Raw genomic sequence first — 16,051 nt, 5'->3', positions numbered from 1 at the left:
GTTGGGAGGGGGGTGGTGGGATATGGGCAGAGTGCTGGTAAGTGGGATTAGAGGAGGGGACTTGGATCAGTGTGGACTAGAAGGGCCACATTTCTGTGCTGTAAATGTTATATGGTTATGTGGTTATATATGGACTCAGCAGCACAAGTTCATTTATAAGATAAGACTGGATCGAGATGGTGACCAAAGCTGTAAAACTTTGGAGAATACATTTTGCAGGAATATGTTTGCTGGAGGAATGATGAGAACATGGATCTCGTTGCTATGTTGAGTGAGGATCATGTAAAGGGAACGTTGAAGCACATGTGAGAAAAGGATTAAAAAAAGGTGCATGTAGGATGAGATAAAGAGATGTGGGAAGAGAGTTGCGTGGAGCTTCACTGTTGGGAGATGTCACTGTGTGTGACTCCTAAACAATCCCAACATTATTCCAAGAACTAGCATTGTACTGTCCCCACCCATTCCACCCATAAAGATTCTCTCTAATTGCCAAGGACGAGCGAGCGAAAATCCCTCTGAAACCCCGCCTGGCCAAGGCAGAGTTCAATCTTATTGGGGAACAAGAATTCAACAGCATGAGCTCACTTGAAGTGTGTTGTTTTATTATGAGCCAGAAATATTAGGAAGCCACTTGTCAACGACAGTGAAAACAGCAGGAGTAGAGTCAACAACCCTGACCAGTGGGGCAAGATCGAGTTCTGTTCCTGACCAAACCTCCTCCACCTCTCCACTAATCACAGGCACCTCAGGTTCGTTGCTAAATGACCCAGGCGGAGCCTGGAGAATGAAATGGAATTGCCAATTTTATGACAGCATTTTCCGAAATGTGCAAGTATCAAATTCTCTTTAATATTGCCCGTTTATATATTAATTAAAACGTAGGACTGGGACACTTAAATACGACATGGACAGCAGTAAGGCCAACAACATCAAGCACCTCGACACCTGGAACAGAATCTCCACCGACTGTGCCCTCAGACTACAATCAGAGCGCAGCAGTTGAAACAACAGTCACATTCAGTTCTAACAGTGCCACAGGTCAGTAGACTACACTTTGCATTGCTACTTGTGGACTCCGATCTCTTGTTAACATTTTGATAGATTACCACTTGAAGTACAGTGAGAAAACCTTAACCTTCACTAGAATGTAAAATACCTGTTATTCAGAATTCAAACAACCGGCAGCCTCAAGCAACTGGCAAAAAAAAATTGCAGAAAATAAATAGACAAAAAATAGGAAAGGTTAAAATTGGCGCCCCCAACGGCACGCAACATGCAATCTCAAGCAACTGGCAAGTTCACTTATCTGGCATCTACTAATCCCCTTAGGAGCCAGATACCAGGGGTTTTACTGTATAAAGCAGATTGAAGCCCTCTTCTCTTCCTGATGCATAATATAACAGTGTAAACATTATAGATATTTTTCTAACTCTAAAGGTAGCTAATTCTAAACGTTCTTCCTCTCATATTAACACCAACTTAGGAACCAATGCAGTCACAATCAGGAAATCTCTGGCAGAAAGAACAGTAAATTCTCCTGCAGCATCAAAACCAACTTCTGACATTGCATCTACTATTGCTCCCACAGGTTGGTTGGAATTAGTTAGGTCACCCTCCATGGTCTCCCCTCTCCCCTTCCCCTTTCCTCTGTTATCGCCAGCTCCCACTAACACTCCCAGCAGATTTCGACCTCTTCGCTATCCCCGATTTTGAGCTCTTTACCTTCAGCCACCGAGACGCCAATCTCCAGATTCCCTCGACAACGCTCTCTGCCTCTCACCTCTTGTAAGACACCCTTTGAAACTCACCGCTTTACTTTTTTTTATTTGCCCTTGGCCTGGGCAGTAGAACCACTTGTACAAGGCAAGAACCAAAAACTTAATTTAAGCCTTAATTTCTGTAGCCAAACAATTGCTCTTTTGCAATCCTGACAAGAGTTCAGCGAATATGCCTTTGAAATAGTATTCTGGAAATGTGATATGCAGAAAAGTAGGAACTTTGCTGTATTGCAAAATAGAAATTCTTTAACTTTGGAGCCTGGGTGGCCTTATCATCCCTGTTCTGTTGGAATTCGACTGAGCACTGGCCATTTTGTATTTAGAAGACTGAAGGCGGTGAATTGGATCTGTAATGAGGTGGTTGTTCTATTCTGGCTTCTTTGCAAAGAGCCAGCAATGAGGAAATCTCAGGCAGCAGCAGGAGGCATCCAGAACGTGCTGCGCGGTGCCGGTCACCTTGCAGAGTTGTTGGAGTGACGAAGTGGCAGAGCAGGATTCGTTCTCCTTTGCTGAAGTTCTCCGCCTCTGTGGCCGCTTAGAACCTGACGTGGCATTGGTGAGCCAAGGCAGTGGTTTCAGCACGCTGAACGCAAGCACTATTTGCATGACACGTTTTGTTCCTTTGAGGGCAGCTTGGTGGCCATCTACAACGTGTGAGCATGCGAATTTGTAGGAACAATCTCCTAGCTAGCAGAGCCACAAACAAGTAGCCGCTGGGCAGATGACCTCGTGGTTTGACATCAGTGTTTAGGTTGACGTTGATTGATCCCGAAAAGCAGCTTGGGGGAAGGAAGTAGCAGTGGAAGAAGAGGAGAAAATGCAAGAATTCAGCTTGTATCACCATTTCATGCTTTGGCGGAATACTTTCATCGACGGGAGGTGCTGAGGAAGATAACGTCATAAAAATTAGTATTGGAATCGGTACTCACAATGTGGACTGGGTTTATCAGAACACATTCAGTCCATAAAGGCAATAACGAGCTTCCATTCTTCTGTCGTTTTAGTGTTGCTGCTGGGTCTGTAGGTTGTTACAACCCCCTATTCTCATCTTAATCGCTTCATGTAAGTCCCCTTCTTCTTCCACAGATGCGGCTTTGTTTCAGGGTGTTAGGCGTCAGCTCGTCGGATGAGATTAATATCAACTTCTCCGGTTTCTGCTCTCCATTCTCCCTCCCTTCCCTTTCCCTTTGTCTTCTTTCCTCCAGCTCTCCACCCCCTTCACTCACCATCCACAGAGCCACCCCTCCTCCCCTGTTTGCTATCCACCTATTGCCTCCTGCCTTTGGACGGTTCTCCTCCCCTTCCCCTCCCCCCCCCCCCCAACCATTTTGTTTGGGCACCTGCCCACATTTTGTCCATATCCTGATGAAGGGCTCAAGCCCGAAACTTTGGTTATGAATCTTTCTTCGTCTTTGTTATATAAAATATTTGAGTTTCTCCAGCTTTGTGTTTTTATGTCATCTCGTCGCCATGTCATTTCATGCTAGCTGCAATTTTTTTTATGATATTACTTTTCAAGACATTGGCGAGGCCAAGTTTGGAATATTGTATGCAATTCTGGTCCCCAAATTATTGGAAGGATATCAATAAGGTAGAGAGGGTGCAGAGAAGATGGACTAAAATGTTGCCTGGATTGCAGTATCTAGAAGACAGAGAAAGATTGAGTAGACTGGATCTTTATTCATTGGAGCATAGAAGGTTGAGGGGGATTTGATAGATGTGTATAAAATTATGAAGGGGCTAGTTAGAGTAAATGTGAATAGGCTCTTCCCCTTGAGAGTAGGTGAGATTGGAACAAGGGGTCATAAGGTAAGGGTTAGGGGGCAGAACTTTAGAAGTTACACAAGAGGAAGCTTCTTCACTCAGAAAGTGGTGGCTGAGTGAAATGACCTTCTGGAAGAGGTGGTTGCAGCAGGGTCAATGGGACTAGTGGAGTTCACTTAAATCGGTGCAGACGAGAGGGGCTGTAATGACCTGTTTCCATACTGTAATGGTTATACAGTTTGGCAACTTGGTTTGCACCCCATCATAGACATTCCTTCTGTTCCCACCATCGCTCTTTCTCAGTAACTTACAGCAAGCTTGAATGCTCTCTCTTCCAGATTTAATGAAGAGGCATTGATTGATCCTCTCTCTGCTGATGCCGCTCGATCTGCTGAGAATTTGTAACATATTTCCATTGTTATTGCAAGATTTCAACCTGGTGTGTTAGGAAGGAGGCAGATTAGTCAGGTCTCCACCTTTTGATTGTCAAATAGACTCAGCATTCTCAGAGCTGGCATTTCCATTAAAGCTCCTTTGAACATTTAGCATCACGCACAAAAAAGGGCTACTTCAAAGAATTGAGGTGCAACATGCCAGTGGTGCGCAATACAGTAAGAACCTGCTTTTCCACATTTCACTTCATGTTTTTTTTAAATTTAGACATACACCACGGTATCAGGCCCTTTCAGCCCATGAGCCCATGCCGCCCAATTACACCCAATTGACCTACAACCCCTAGCACTTTTATTGGAAAGGTGGGAGGAAACCAGAGTCCCCAGGGAAAACCCACGCAGACACGGGGAGAACGTAGAAACTCCTTAAAGACAGGGGCGGATTTTAACCCCAGTCCCTGTGACAGCGTGGCCAGAAAGAGCCTGTTAAATATGCTGAATGTTTAAATTTTAAATTAAACTGTTGAAGTCCCAGCAGAGACTTGCTGGGCTGAGATGAGGTGGAAGAGCATCCATATGCCTTTTAATCACAAGGGGAGCAGGGAGGTCCAGAGGTTGTGGTTGCCATTGCTGGGTGCAGTGAAGATAATGGATGGGCAAGGTAGGGTAGTCCAATTGAATGGGTCTGTTGCAAAGGCTGCATGGTGCATACTCAACCCAAGTTTCTAAACTGAAATTGCCTGAGCATAGGAAAATGAATTAGCAGAGACTTCACTCTTCGTGTCACTATTCAGTGTGTGGGATATCAACATTTTCTTAATTAGATAATTGAAACCTATTTCTAGGCAAACTTCAGCTGAAGGTCCTCTTCCTTTGGCGGAGAGTGGAACTGGGAAGATGCAATGTAAATTTAAGGCTTTTCCTTTGATGCATACTCCTGCACCTTTTTAATGTCTAGCTTTCTGGACCCCTGCTAAGAGCCACAGATACCTTGACCACATATCCATTTTGTGAATGCAGAGGTTCCTGGGGGGTGGGGTGGGGGGGTGGGTGGGTGGAGGTGGAGATGAGGGAGAATCAATCAGCAGTATCGACCATGCCTAACAAGGCCAACGATTAAACCTAATGCTTGAAGAACTCAGCCAGTTGAGCAGCATCAGTGGGAGAAAAAGAATGGTCAGTGTTTCGGGTTTGAATCCTTCATCAAGCCAATTAGATTCCCCGCTTTATCTTCCCCTCCCCTCTCCCTTTCCACCATCCACAATCTGCAGCAGATTTTTAATTCTCTCATTTGTGCAGTTCTGGTCATCACAGGAAGGATGTGATTGTATTAGAGAGAGAGAGCGTTGGGAAATGTTAGCCTTGTTTAAGATCGGGGTCATTTTCTCTGGAGCAGGGAAGGCTGACAGAGGTGTATAAATTTATGAACAGGAAAGGAATATTCTCCCAGCAGAGAGGTCACTGAAGAGGGAGCAGAGATTTAAGATAAATAAGGATGGCTCGGTTAGAGCCATGCAGTTACAGCGCCAGCGATTGGGACCGGGGTTCAAATTCGCCGCTGTCTGTAAGAAGTTTGTATGTTCTCCCTGTGTCTGCATGGGTTTCCTCCAGGTGCTCCGGTTTCCTCCCACCCTTCAAAATATACCTGGGGTGTTGTAGGTTAAATGGGCGGCACGGGTTCATGGGCCGAAATGGCCTGTTACTGTTCTTAGTGAAAAAATTGCCTAGTGGATACTGTTCATAGGCTGTGTGTTCTGTATGGAGCCCTTGAAGGGGGATTTTACATCACCAAGTGAAATATCCCATTTTTCCTCAATGAAATGTTGATATTTGACATGACAGTGCAGAACATAATAAATGCTTTTTTTTATTTTCCCACAGACATCAATCAGACAGTGACTCCTGGAAAAAGCATTGGAATTGTCATTGGTAAGGAACAAATAAAAGCAGATCATTTGGAGAGGAAAACTCAAGGGAATGCCTGCATTGATGGGTGATGCCGGAGTTGTGTTGAGGCCAGGAGTAAAGACATAGATTATGCAAGTTCAAATTGTAGTCCAGGAATGGGGAGGTTCAATTCAGTTCATGCCACCTACCTGCCAGTAGGTGTGACTACACTCTCGCCAATCACAATGATCCTACACTACAATCTATACATATACACATTGGTGATAGAATCTATACTATCACAGCACCCTTCAATCCTAAAATTGTGCCCTCTTGTCCTCGACCCTCTTAACATAGGAAACAAAATTTCTACATCTATTCTGTCCATGCAATCCAACATTCAAAATGTTTCATTAAGATTTCCCCACCCCCCATTTCTCCTAAATTCCAATGAATACAGGCCAAGAGCTGTCAAATGCTCCTCATAACCCTTTCAATCCTCTGAACCATCTCTGAACCGTCTCCAATATCAGCATAAAGGCAATCCCCAAAACGGATCACAGCAACAGGGAGTTTCTGTGAAGCATGGTGCAGTAATATCTCCAAGCTTTAACTTCGCTTTCAAGTAGACCTAATTAGTGGTGATTATTTGCTTTTAATAATTGTCAAATCAGGAGATAAAACATTGTAAAACATTCAGCAGTTGCACAGTCCAGGAGACGTGTATTGTCTCTGCGGCTTGTAGCCTACAGCAGTTCCAGAATGCAGTTCACCACCACTTTCGAAAGGGTGATTAATACTGGCTTTGTCAGGGATCCTCAGAGTTCAATGGTACGGGCAATGATTACAATCAGTTCAGGAATTATACAAACCTGGAATTACTGGAGAATTCTGTTACTGTTAACCTGTTCCCTGTGTCCTTTCACACATCACAAGGCGTTCTTGGGGATAGGGGATTCTATCCTCCACCGGAGGATTCTATCCTCCACCGGAGGATCGACAGATGGTGGACCTGGCCTAAATCCTGATCAATGTATTATCATCTTGTATTTAAACAAAATGAATCATGACTGATTATAACATAATTAAGCATCATGTACAGCACAGTATGAGCCCGTCAGCCCCTGTTGTTGTGTTGACCAATATAAACCTTTATAATTTTATAAAAGTCCATAGAAATGTATAGCCGCACAATTTATAAACACTGTGGAAAAGTCCTAGCGGTAACAGCACACAATTTATAAATACTGTAGGAAAGAGTGGTGGTGGACCTGCCCTCCCAGAATTCCGTGCAGCAGAGAAAGGGCTGTATGCACAGAGTACCCATGGAGGGGCTTCTCTGCCACACGGAATTCTGGGAGGGGAGATCTGCCATTGCTCTCTCTCTCTCTCTCTCTCTCTCTCCCACTGTGACTTTCCCACGGTCCTTTAGAAATTTATAAAGGTTTTTATAGGTCTGCAAAGTTTATACCTTCTTTTTAATCCTTTGTTTCCTTCAAGTCCTGCTCTCATGCAAAAACAACATCAACGTGTCACTACTTTGTCCTTGGATAGTCCATGACCCTTTCACACTAGGCGAATCGGCATGCAGGCGTCAGTTGACTTCGGGGATAATACAACCTACCCAGGTAGTATTCTCCCTGGCATGACTTGATTAAGGAGTTTCACACTGCACCCTTAACTGGTAGATTGGCCTCAATTACTAGGACAAGGTGCCAGTGTGAAAGGGGCTAGAGAGACTACACATCTCCTGCATTGTGTGATTGCTGAAAGTTTTCCTGACCTTTTTTTCTTTCAATTAAAGGGGCCAGCACAGGCACCTTCTTTGTCGTCTTGTTGGCCATCCTCTTCTTGGTCTGGCTGCTGGTCAGCAAAAATAGAATGTGAGTATTATTTCGAATGCTTATTTCTTATGGGCACTGAGAGACTGTTTCCCTGGGTGGGAATCGAAGGGGATGTAGTTTCCTTAGTAGGGATTGCTCATGTAACAAAAAGCTGAGAAACGAACTACGAGGCTTTGGAATTCTCCAGAGCGCTGTGGAGACCATGACACAGAGTGCGTTCGAGGACAGAACAAATATGTTTTGGGAAATCAAGGGTTTTGAGAAAGAGGTAGGAAAATGGTGCTGAGGTCAATATCAGGTTGTATTGATGAGCGGAACAGGATGGGCTGAATGGCCAGTTCCTGCTCCTATTTCCTACTCCACTGCAACTGTCGCCAGTTCAGCTCATGACATAAGCGTGAAAGTGAAGCGTTAGTTGGGAGACATTTGTGCCCTTAGCTCATAACCAATTGCTCTTGGTTTTCTTATCAACCATGGCCCAGAAGAAACAGGGAAAAATGCCATCGAGCTTACTCATACATTCTATTAGACTATGGCTGATCAGTGCCTAAATACCTGATTGAAACATGAAGGTCTACAGACGCTGTGATTGTAGTAAAAACACAGAAATGCTGGAGGAGTTCAGCCGGTCTCGCAGCGTCCATAGGACGCCTGACATAACGGGCCTGTACCCTTCTTCAGGGAATAAGCAGAATGAGAGAAAAACAGGAAATCTCAGAATTCAGGCAATGCTGAGCAAGGAAGGAATTCAGAGCAGCAAAAGGGAAGAGGGGAGAATTGATCCTGTTTATGTGAAAGGAGGCAAAGAGGGAGAGACAGGGCTAGAGGAAGATCTGGAGGTTATTGTTTAAATACCAACTAATTATCATGCCACACATCCTTATTAGCGGCCGTGAGACAAATGGCCAAATAAAATTCATTTTACTGCCATTGGTTGAAGATAAAAGATTGGCTGTTTCACACAACTTCATTCAAACAGTTGCTACGAGCAAAGCCCGACCAAGGCCCTCCGCTGGCTGAATGTTTGCTCCCATCTTCACCAAAAGTTTATGTGCTACTTCAAAGAGCATTTACTTTCACAATTTTAAACTTAAGAATAAAAATAACAGGTAAAAATACTTATTTATTTTAATTTTAAAATTTTATTTTCTGCTTTTTTTTTGCTGGTTGCTTCAGTCTGCCGGTTGGCTGAATTCCAGATGACACCGATTTTTTTTTTGTCCTTTTGCTCACCTCTTGCCCAATCTTTTCTTTTGTGTTTTGCTTTTAATGCAGTCGCTGCACCAGGTTACGAGCTGAAGAGCAAGAATTGTCATCAATGTCACTTAAAGGGAAATCGACAGTGGTGAATTTAAGTGAAACTGGACCTCTACGGCCAGCATGGGAGAGCTGACTTTCACAAACTGGTGACGTGATTGAACAATGGGCATCGGCAGAGACACGCAAATATGTCCGAGGGTGAGCCAAAGAATCAATGACTCATGTGGTGCTACATTTTTATCTCCTCTTTCCTGAGGATGTCTTTCATCCGTCTTCAGCTGTGGAAAATATGGACCATGGAAAATAGACCACTCCCACAAACTCCTCCAGAGTTCTAATTTATGGATAAGCCGGAAGGCAGAATTACCACGAGATTTTATTTTTCATGGATTTTTTTAAAAACCTGCATTCAAAACCACTGAGTCTCCATTAAATTGGTGCCAAAGAGGTGAGCAGAACATTCAGAGCTTTGAAATTATATATTTCTACCAAATTCACTCGCAATAAAAATGGATCCACCTTTGGATTTCTGCACATGTAATCCAAATGCACTTTATTCTTCCTCAAGGGATTTTATTTAATTTTTAAGATGTGTCGCCTGGAAGCTACACTCTTTTTAAACACGATTGTTGCAATGTTTGAAATGTTTCCTTTCCTCAAAGTTTCAAGACTGAAAATTCATAGTGCTGGAAATTAATTTAATTTTACATCCTGAGAGCAAATCACAATCAGGTCATAGAGAGGTACATCTTGGAAATGGATCCTTTGGTCGACCTCATTCATACCAACCATCAGGAAAGCATTTACGCTAATTCTACACGAATCCCAAATCCTCTGTGCATTTGAGGCCGCATTTGCTGTTAAATTAGATAAGCATTTGGACATTGCTCTGGCACAATCCTCTTGCAGATTGAACATCCACTACAGCAGCAAGTTACGTGGAAGCGCTAACCCAACGCTAACCCAACATCTCTTGTGTACTTGGGTAGCTGCAACAAACAAGAATGCCCGTGTATTTGTTCATGGTACTGATGTACCATCATTGCAATGTTGACCCTACTACAAACTTAATCCTTGAGCCTTGGGTTTGGGTAGGTGTAACCCAAAATCAGCACCTCTCAAAATTTCCAGGCTAGCGTCCTTTAATAGGAGATCATGTGAGGTCATTTCCCAGCCCTAATAAGCAGGATTTTGCTTTTAAATGGATTCTTCCAGGGGAAACATTGCATAGTTTTAATGGGGACCATGTTCACATTTTGGCATTTCTATTGTTGTATTTCTGATTGATAAAACTCAATGCTGGAGAAACTCAGCTGAAGGAGTACAGTCCCAAAGGCAGGAGGTAATCGGTGGATGAAGGAGGGAGGGCACTTGGGCAGGCGGCCGGAGCATCGGGAAGTTCTTTGGGACAGTGCGCCTCCCCTTCCCCCCCCCCCCCCCCCCCGCCACCACCACCATTCTGTTTGAGCACCTGCCGACATTTTTTCATACCTTGAATAGGGTTATGGGTGGAGAGTGGGAGCTAGTGGAGTTGTTCAAGTGAACCGGCGCGGAATCAAAGGGCCGGCATGTCTTGTTTCCATGCTGTAAACGATTATATGGTTATATGGCTCAAGCCTGAAACGTTGGTTATATATTTTTATCTTTGCTTTATAAAGAACATTATTTGGCATGCTGAGTGTCTCCAGCTTTGTGTTTTTACTTCAGACACAGTGTCTGCAGACTTTTGTGGTTTACTATTGTATTTATGAGATTTGGTGCAATATTTTTAATTGTAAATGAGACTGATGTCTATAGTTGGTCATTCTGCATCAAGGTGGTTTATGTGAATTGGTTTTAAACACTTAAGGGAGGCTCATTCGTGCTACTGGGGAGGGGTTAAACTTGAATGGCGGGGGGGGGGGGGGGGTGGGAATCAGAGTATCAGGGCAAGAAATGGAGATGTTTAGTGTGTAAAGGCACTGATTTACCACAGCTTACAAACAAATAAAGAATACACTTTCAGCCACACCATGAAGTTGATTTTTATTATTCTCTGCATTCTTCAATTCCCCTAAACACCACCCAGCTAAACTCCTCTGGCCTTCTCATTGGCTTAATGCCACACGGATGATGCTGACACTCTCACTCTTCTCCTCCTCCTGTCGAAGGGAAATATGTGACCACGACAGCCCCCCCCCCCCCCCCCCCCCAGCCTCCAAGCCACACAAGGAGGCGACTGATTGGAATTGTCCCGCTGCATATTGGTCCAGAGGGCTGACATTGCGGCCCCACCTAGTACGATAGTGCAAGGCAGGCGATGCACGGTCCAACTGGCGAGGGTCCTCTGACAGCGACACAGAACATTGATGCCAGCTCAACCTGTTGATGGAAAAGGTGTCAGCTTTTCCATTTCTGTTGGTCACAAAAGTCTTCAGGTGGTGGTGTAAGACCTGAAAAGGACACTCATTAATGGGCTGAAGCAGTTAGCAGCCAGCATCAGTGTGATAAATCACTCGGCACATACACTGTGGTGACGCCTGCCGTGTAGGAGTAGGTTGGAGTTACCGTCTGTTTTCCTGAAGAGAATCAACATAACTAGCCAGATCATAGAGCGTTGCGCTTAGATTCACAAGCACGCCTGGCAAGGCTAACGTAGTGCCATGTACCAGCTCTGCTACTGAACATCCAAGATCCACCTTAACAGCAGTACATACTCCAAGGAGAACCATGGGCAAACATTCGCTCCACATATACGCATCATCAGCTGCTGTTAATGCTGCCTTCAACTGTGGTGGAAACACTCAGAGGGGCCATGCCACTCAATTAAACCATAGTGCAAATATGGAGTGTGCCCAGAATATCAGTGAGAGCTCAGAACAACGCTGACTCGAGCTGAGACCCTCAATCCATTGAAATAGTGACTGGAACACCGAAAGATGGAATCCAATGATCCATGAAAGCCCTAGTGACCATCTCCTCAGAGATGCCTCCTGCCACCTGGTAGTCTGATCTTCACACGTGAGCAGATAAGTATATCCTCGAGATGGTGGAAGCAGGACTACCAAGTCTAGATCCACGTGCTGGAAACGGGAAGCTGGACAACAAAATCCCCAACTTGGATTTTGTGTGTCTGGAGACTTTAGAGCAGTGGCTCCCAGGCCAGTACACTCCCCCCCCACAACCCCCCACACACATACAATGAACACACACATCCCTTGCCCACTTACCACCCCTCAACTCCAGCCGGCCTTTCCCTCCCGGGCCTCCTGTGCTTGGTACCTCTCTTGTTCTGTCCACCATTCCTCCTCCTCCTCCCATTCGCTCTCAACTTATTAAAAGGCTACCAAGCCCGCTCTCGCAAGATCTCCTTGTCACCGCTTATTTTGCCCACTACCGCCATCCCGAGTCTGGCCGCGGCAAACGACGGCTCTTCAGGAGTCTGTGACACCAGAGAATTTCTGCACTGGCTTCTTCATTAAACTTTGCAGCAGACTGAATAATAACTAGACTGAAGGTTTGGAACATCCCCTTTTTCCTCACCACACCCTTGGATCATTCTACCACCCCCAGTGGGGGTGGGGGCAACATCGCCCTCTTTGGGAATGATTGCTTTAGACCATTGACATGGCAAGCAACATCTTGTTTAACATGAGGCCAGGTAACTCTTCTCTTCTACGAGGATGCAATAGATTGTGAAGAGACTCAGAAATATCCCGCCTCATAGCCGCTGGTGCAAAAGGCCTAGGCTTCTCCATAGATCTGACAGTCCCACACCATCTGGTAGACTCAGAAATCTTTCAAAACAGCAGCACCAGAGCGCAAATTTGTCGTCTGCTTCAGGTTCTCTCGGGTTGATCACTAAGCAGTCCAGCTTCAAGTATTTGTCCATGTTCGAAAGAAACGAAGTCTTGCCAATAAAATTAATGCACGACCAATTACGCGAAGCCTGAAGTTACTGGAACTGAGGGTTTTTATGTGCGAGAGATGGACAGCATCCCTTGTGTTGCTGGATCATACTGACCCAGGCTCGAACTGGGGGCAGGGTTGTGGCATGACAGCCTTTATGGGGATAAAGGGGAGGAATCAAGATCCAGCCAGTGAGAACAGGGTCAACGTACAAGGTCATATCATTTACATACACACTTACGTTATGGATAGACTTACTGGAAAGCACACAAAGCATGTTTTTTTTTACTGTCCATCAGCACGTTACAATAAACATGAATTTGAACAGTCAGAGATGAAGGTGATATTATGGGCTGTTTCAAAACAAACTCCATTGTTCCAAATAGTATAGGGATATCATTCAACTTTATTTCAGGAATAAACAGCTGTACTTTGTATGATCTCCTCAGAACAGCTGAAAATATTAAACATCTTTCACTCAAGATTAAGCCTTGCCTCGGCCTCAGCATTAGTTTTCTGCAAAATAGGATCTCACCCATGCAACAGTTTAAGACATCATCATTTTTAAAAATTATGGATCACATCTGGCTTATTAGATTATCGAGATCAAATGGGCTTCCTCTACTCCTAAAAATTGGCACTAACAATCTGCCTAATTGCTTGCCTGCATTCCCATGGAGCGAGTTCACTTTTTGCAAAGCAGCTGAAAGCTGTTTGACAATGTCTGGGAAGCAAATTCAAAAAGTGTGAACAACACTGATTTTTGACACAATGGCTTTCAGGATTATGATGAGACCATGTGTGTGGGAGCAGAATTAGGCGATTCAGCCCATCGGGCCTGCCCTGCCATTCAGATGGGGCATCACGGTTACTGCAGCGGCTAGTGAACACTGTTGCAGCGCCAGCGACAGGAGTTCCAACCCAGCGCTGTCTGTAAGGAGCATGTTCTTTCTGGGTCTGTGTGGGTTTCCTCGGGTGCTCTGGTTTCCTCCCACCTTTCAAAAGATACTGGGGATTGTAGGTCAATTGAGTGGCATGGGCTTGGGGGCTGGATAAAGGAATCTCAGGGTTGTAGTGATGTTTTGTATGTACTCTACAATAAATCTGAAAGGACCCGTTACTATGCTGTATGCATGCTTAAATTTTGGCTGATGTATGTAGAAATTCTGCCTGGCCTGCAGGAAAAATCTCAGGGTTGTAATGTGATGTCATGTATGTACTCTGTCAATAAATCTGGATTCTCAACCCAACTCTCCTACCTTCTCCCCATAATCTTTGATGCCTTACTAATCAAGAACTTATCAACCCCTGCTTCAAAATTAAATACCATTGTCATCTATAAATTGTAATGGAGGCCAACTACTCTTCTGTGAATTGAACTGGTAACCTGAATGGTTCAGTACACTTACCCAGTTAGGCCTTCAGTTTCTGTCTACACTTGACGCAAGGTTGACCCAGGTCAAGGCCACTGCCACAGCTTTACAATCTTATCCCATCCCAGGTTAGAACAGGGACAGGAAAACAAACTCATAATTTTTGTATCAGTGTTTGTCTCTGGTAGTGGCAAGAAAACATTGACCTCTGGTACATCAAACGGATGAATGGCCAGCGTTATAGATATTATCAGAAACAATAAAAAAATATTTATCATGAGTCAATTATTCATCGTAGAAAGACTTTTGGCCTTCATAAATCAAAGCATTGAGTATCGGAATTGAAATGTAACGGTAAGGTTGTAAAAGACATTGTTGAGGCCAAATTTGGATTATTGCGTGAAGTTTTGGTCACTAACTACCGGAAATATATCAATAAGATTGAAAGAATGCAGAGAAGATTTAGATGGATATTGCCAGGACTTGAGGAACTGAGTTACAGGGAAAGGTTAAACAGGCTAGGAGCTGGAACATAGTAAAATGAGGGGAGATTTGATGGAGGCATACAATATTATGACAGGTATAGATAGATTAAATGAAAGTAGACTTTTACCATTGAGGTTGGGTGAGATAAAACCAAAGGACAGGGGTTGAGGGTGAGAGGGGAGACATTCAGGGGGAACATTACAGGAAACTTCTTCACTCAGAAAGTGATGGAAGTACGGAACGAGCTGCCAGCTGAAGTGGTGAATGAGAGCTCGATTTTAACATGTGTGCACAGATACATGGACTGGAGGGTTATGGACAGGGTGCAGGTCAGTGGAACAAGGCAGAGTAATAGCTCAGCACAGACTAGAAGAGCTGAAGGGCCTGTTTTCTGTGCTGCAATGTTCAATATGAAATGGCCATGTTGAACTATATGACTTTAAATATTAACGGAATACATAACCAAATCAAAAGGAAGAGGCTGCTAAATTTACTGAAGAAAGAAAAAATTAATATAGCATTCATGCAAGAAACATCTAACTGAAGTGGAACACAAGAAATTAAAGGGAGATTGGGTAGGACATGTAACAGCAGCATCATATAATTCAAAAGCCAGAGGAGTAGCTATATTAATCAATAAAAATGTACCAATCAAAAGAGAGGAGGAAATAATAGATCCAGCAGGGAGGTATGTAATGATAAAGTGTCAGATATATTCAGAATTTTGGAATTTGCTCAATGTATATGCACCTAATGAAGAAGATCAAAAATTTATGCAAGATATCTTTTCGAAGATTGCAGATACGCAAGGGAATATACTGATAGGAGGGGACTTTAACCTTAATTATGACTCAAAGATGGATAAAACTGGAAAAAAGACTAGCAGAAAGAACAAAGTAACCAAATTTATGGTTAAATTGATGTAGGAAATGCAACTTTTGGATATATGGAGGAGACAACACCCAAAGGGGAAGGAATACTCATATTATTCGGGTGGACACAAAACATACTCAAGGATAGACCTGTTCCTGTTGTCAGCCCAGATCCAAGGGAGAGTTATGAAAATGGAATATAAAGCTAGATTGTTATCGGATCACTCACCCCGTGTTATTGGCAATAGAGCTGGAGGACATCCCACCAAGAACATATAGATGAAGATTAAACTCCATGCTACTTAAAAGACAGGATTTTAGAGAATTCATTGAGCGACAAATTAAAATGTACTTTGAAATAAATACAGAATCAGTGAAAGATAAGTTTATACTATGGGATGCAATGAAAGCGTTCATCAGAGGGCAGATAATAAGTTATGTAACTAAGATAAAGAAGGACTACAATCGAGAAATAGAACAGTTGGAAAGGGAAATAACAAATATAGA

At 43.7% G+C, this 16,051-nt stretch overlaps 2 protein-coding genes across 8 annotated transcripts in view; one reads left to right on the top strand and one right to left on the bottom strand.

Moving 5' to 3' along the window:
• The window catches only part of LOC138748413 (uncharacterized), a 56,467-nt gene extending 45,532 nt beyond the window's left edge, over positions 1 to 10,935 (top strand). For 4 of the 6 annotated variants that reach the window (XM_069908562.1, XM_069908558.1, XM_069908559.1 and 1 more), the window contains 6 exons: positions 615 to 749; positions 883 to 1,038; positions 1,484 to 1,588; positions 5,816 to 5,863; positions 7,626 to 7,704; positions 8,941 to 10,935. In XM_069908562.1, the coding sequence (XP_069764663.1) occupies positions 615 to 749; positions 883 to 1,038; positions 1,484 to 1,588; positions 5,816 to 5,863; positions 7,626 to 7,704; positions 8,941 to 9,058 (641 nt within the window). In that variant the 3' untranslated portion in view covers positions 9,059 to 10,935. The remainder of the gene's footprint in view (positions 1 to 614; positions 750 to 882; positions 1,039 to 1,483; positions 1,589 to 5,815; positions 5,864 to 7,625; positions 7,705 to 8,940) is intronic. The other 2 variants (XM_069908561.1, XM_069908560.1) reach the window with 2 other exon arrangements.
• Positions 1 to 16,051, bottom strand: part of fbxo18 (F-box DNA helicase 1) — a 117,078-nt gene that overhangs the window by 39,928 nt on the left and 61,099 nt on the right. The window lies entirely within an intron of this gene.

The sequence above is a fragment of the Narcine bancroftii genome, chromosome 13 (assembly GCF_036971445.1).
Source record: "Narcine bancroftii isolate sNarBan1 chromosome 13, sNarBan1.hap1, whole genome shotgun sequence".
NCBI lineage: Eukaryota > Metazoa > Chordata > Chondrichthyes > Torpediniformes > Narcinidae > Narcine > Narcine bancroftii.
Note: the sequence above shows the minus strand (reverse complement) of the source record. Positions and strands in the feature narration are given on the sequence as shown.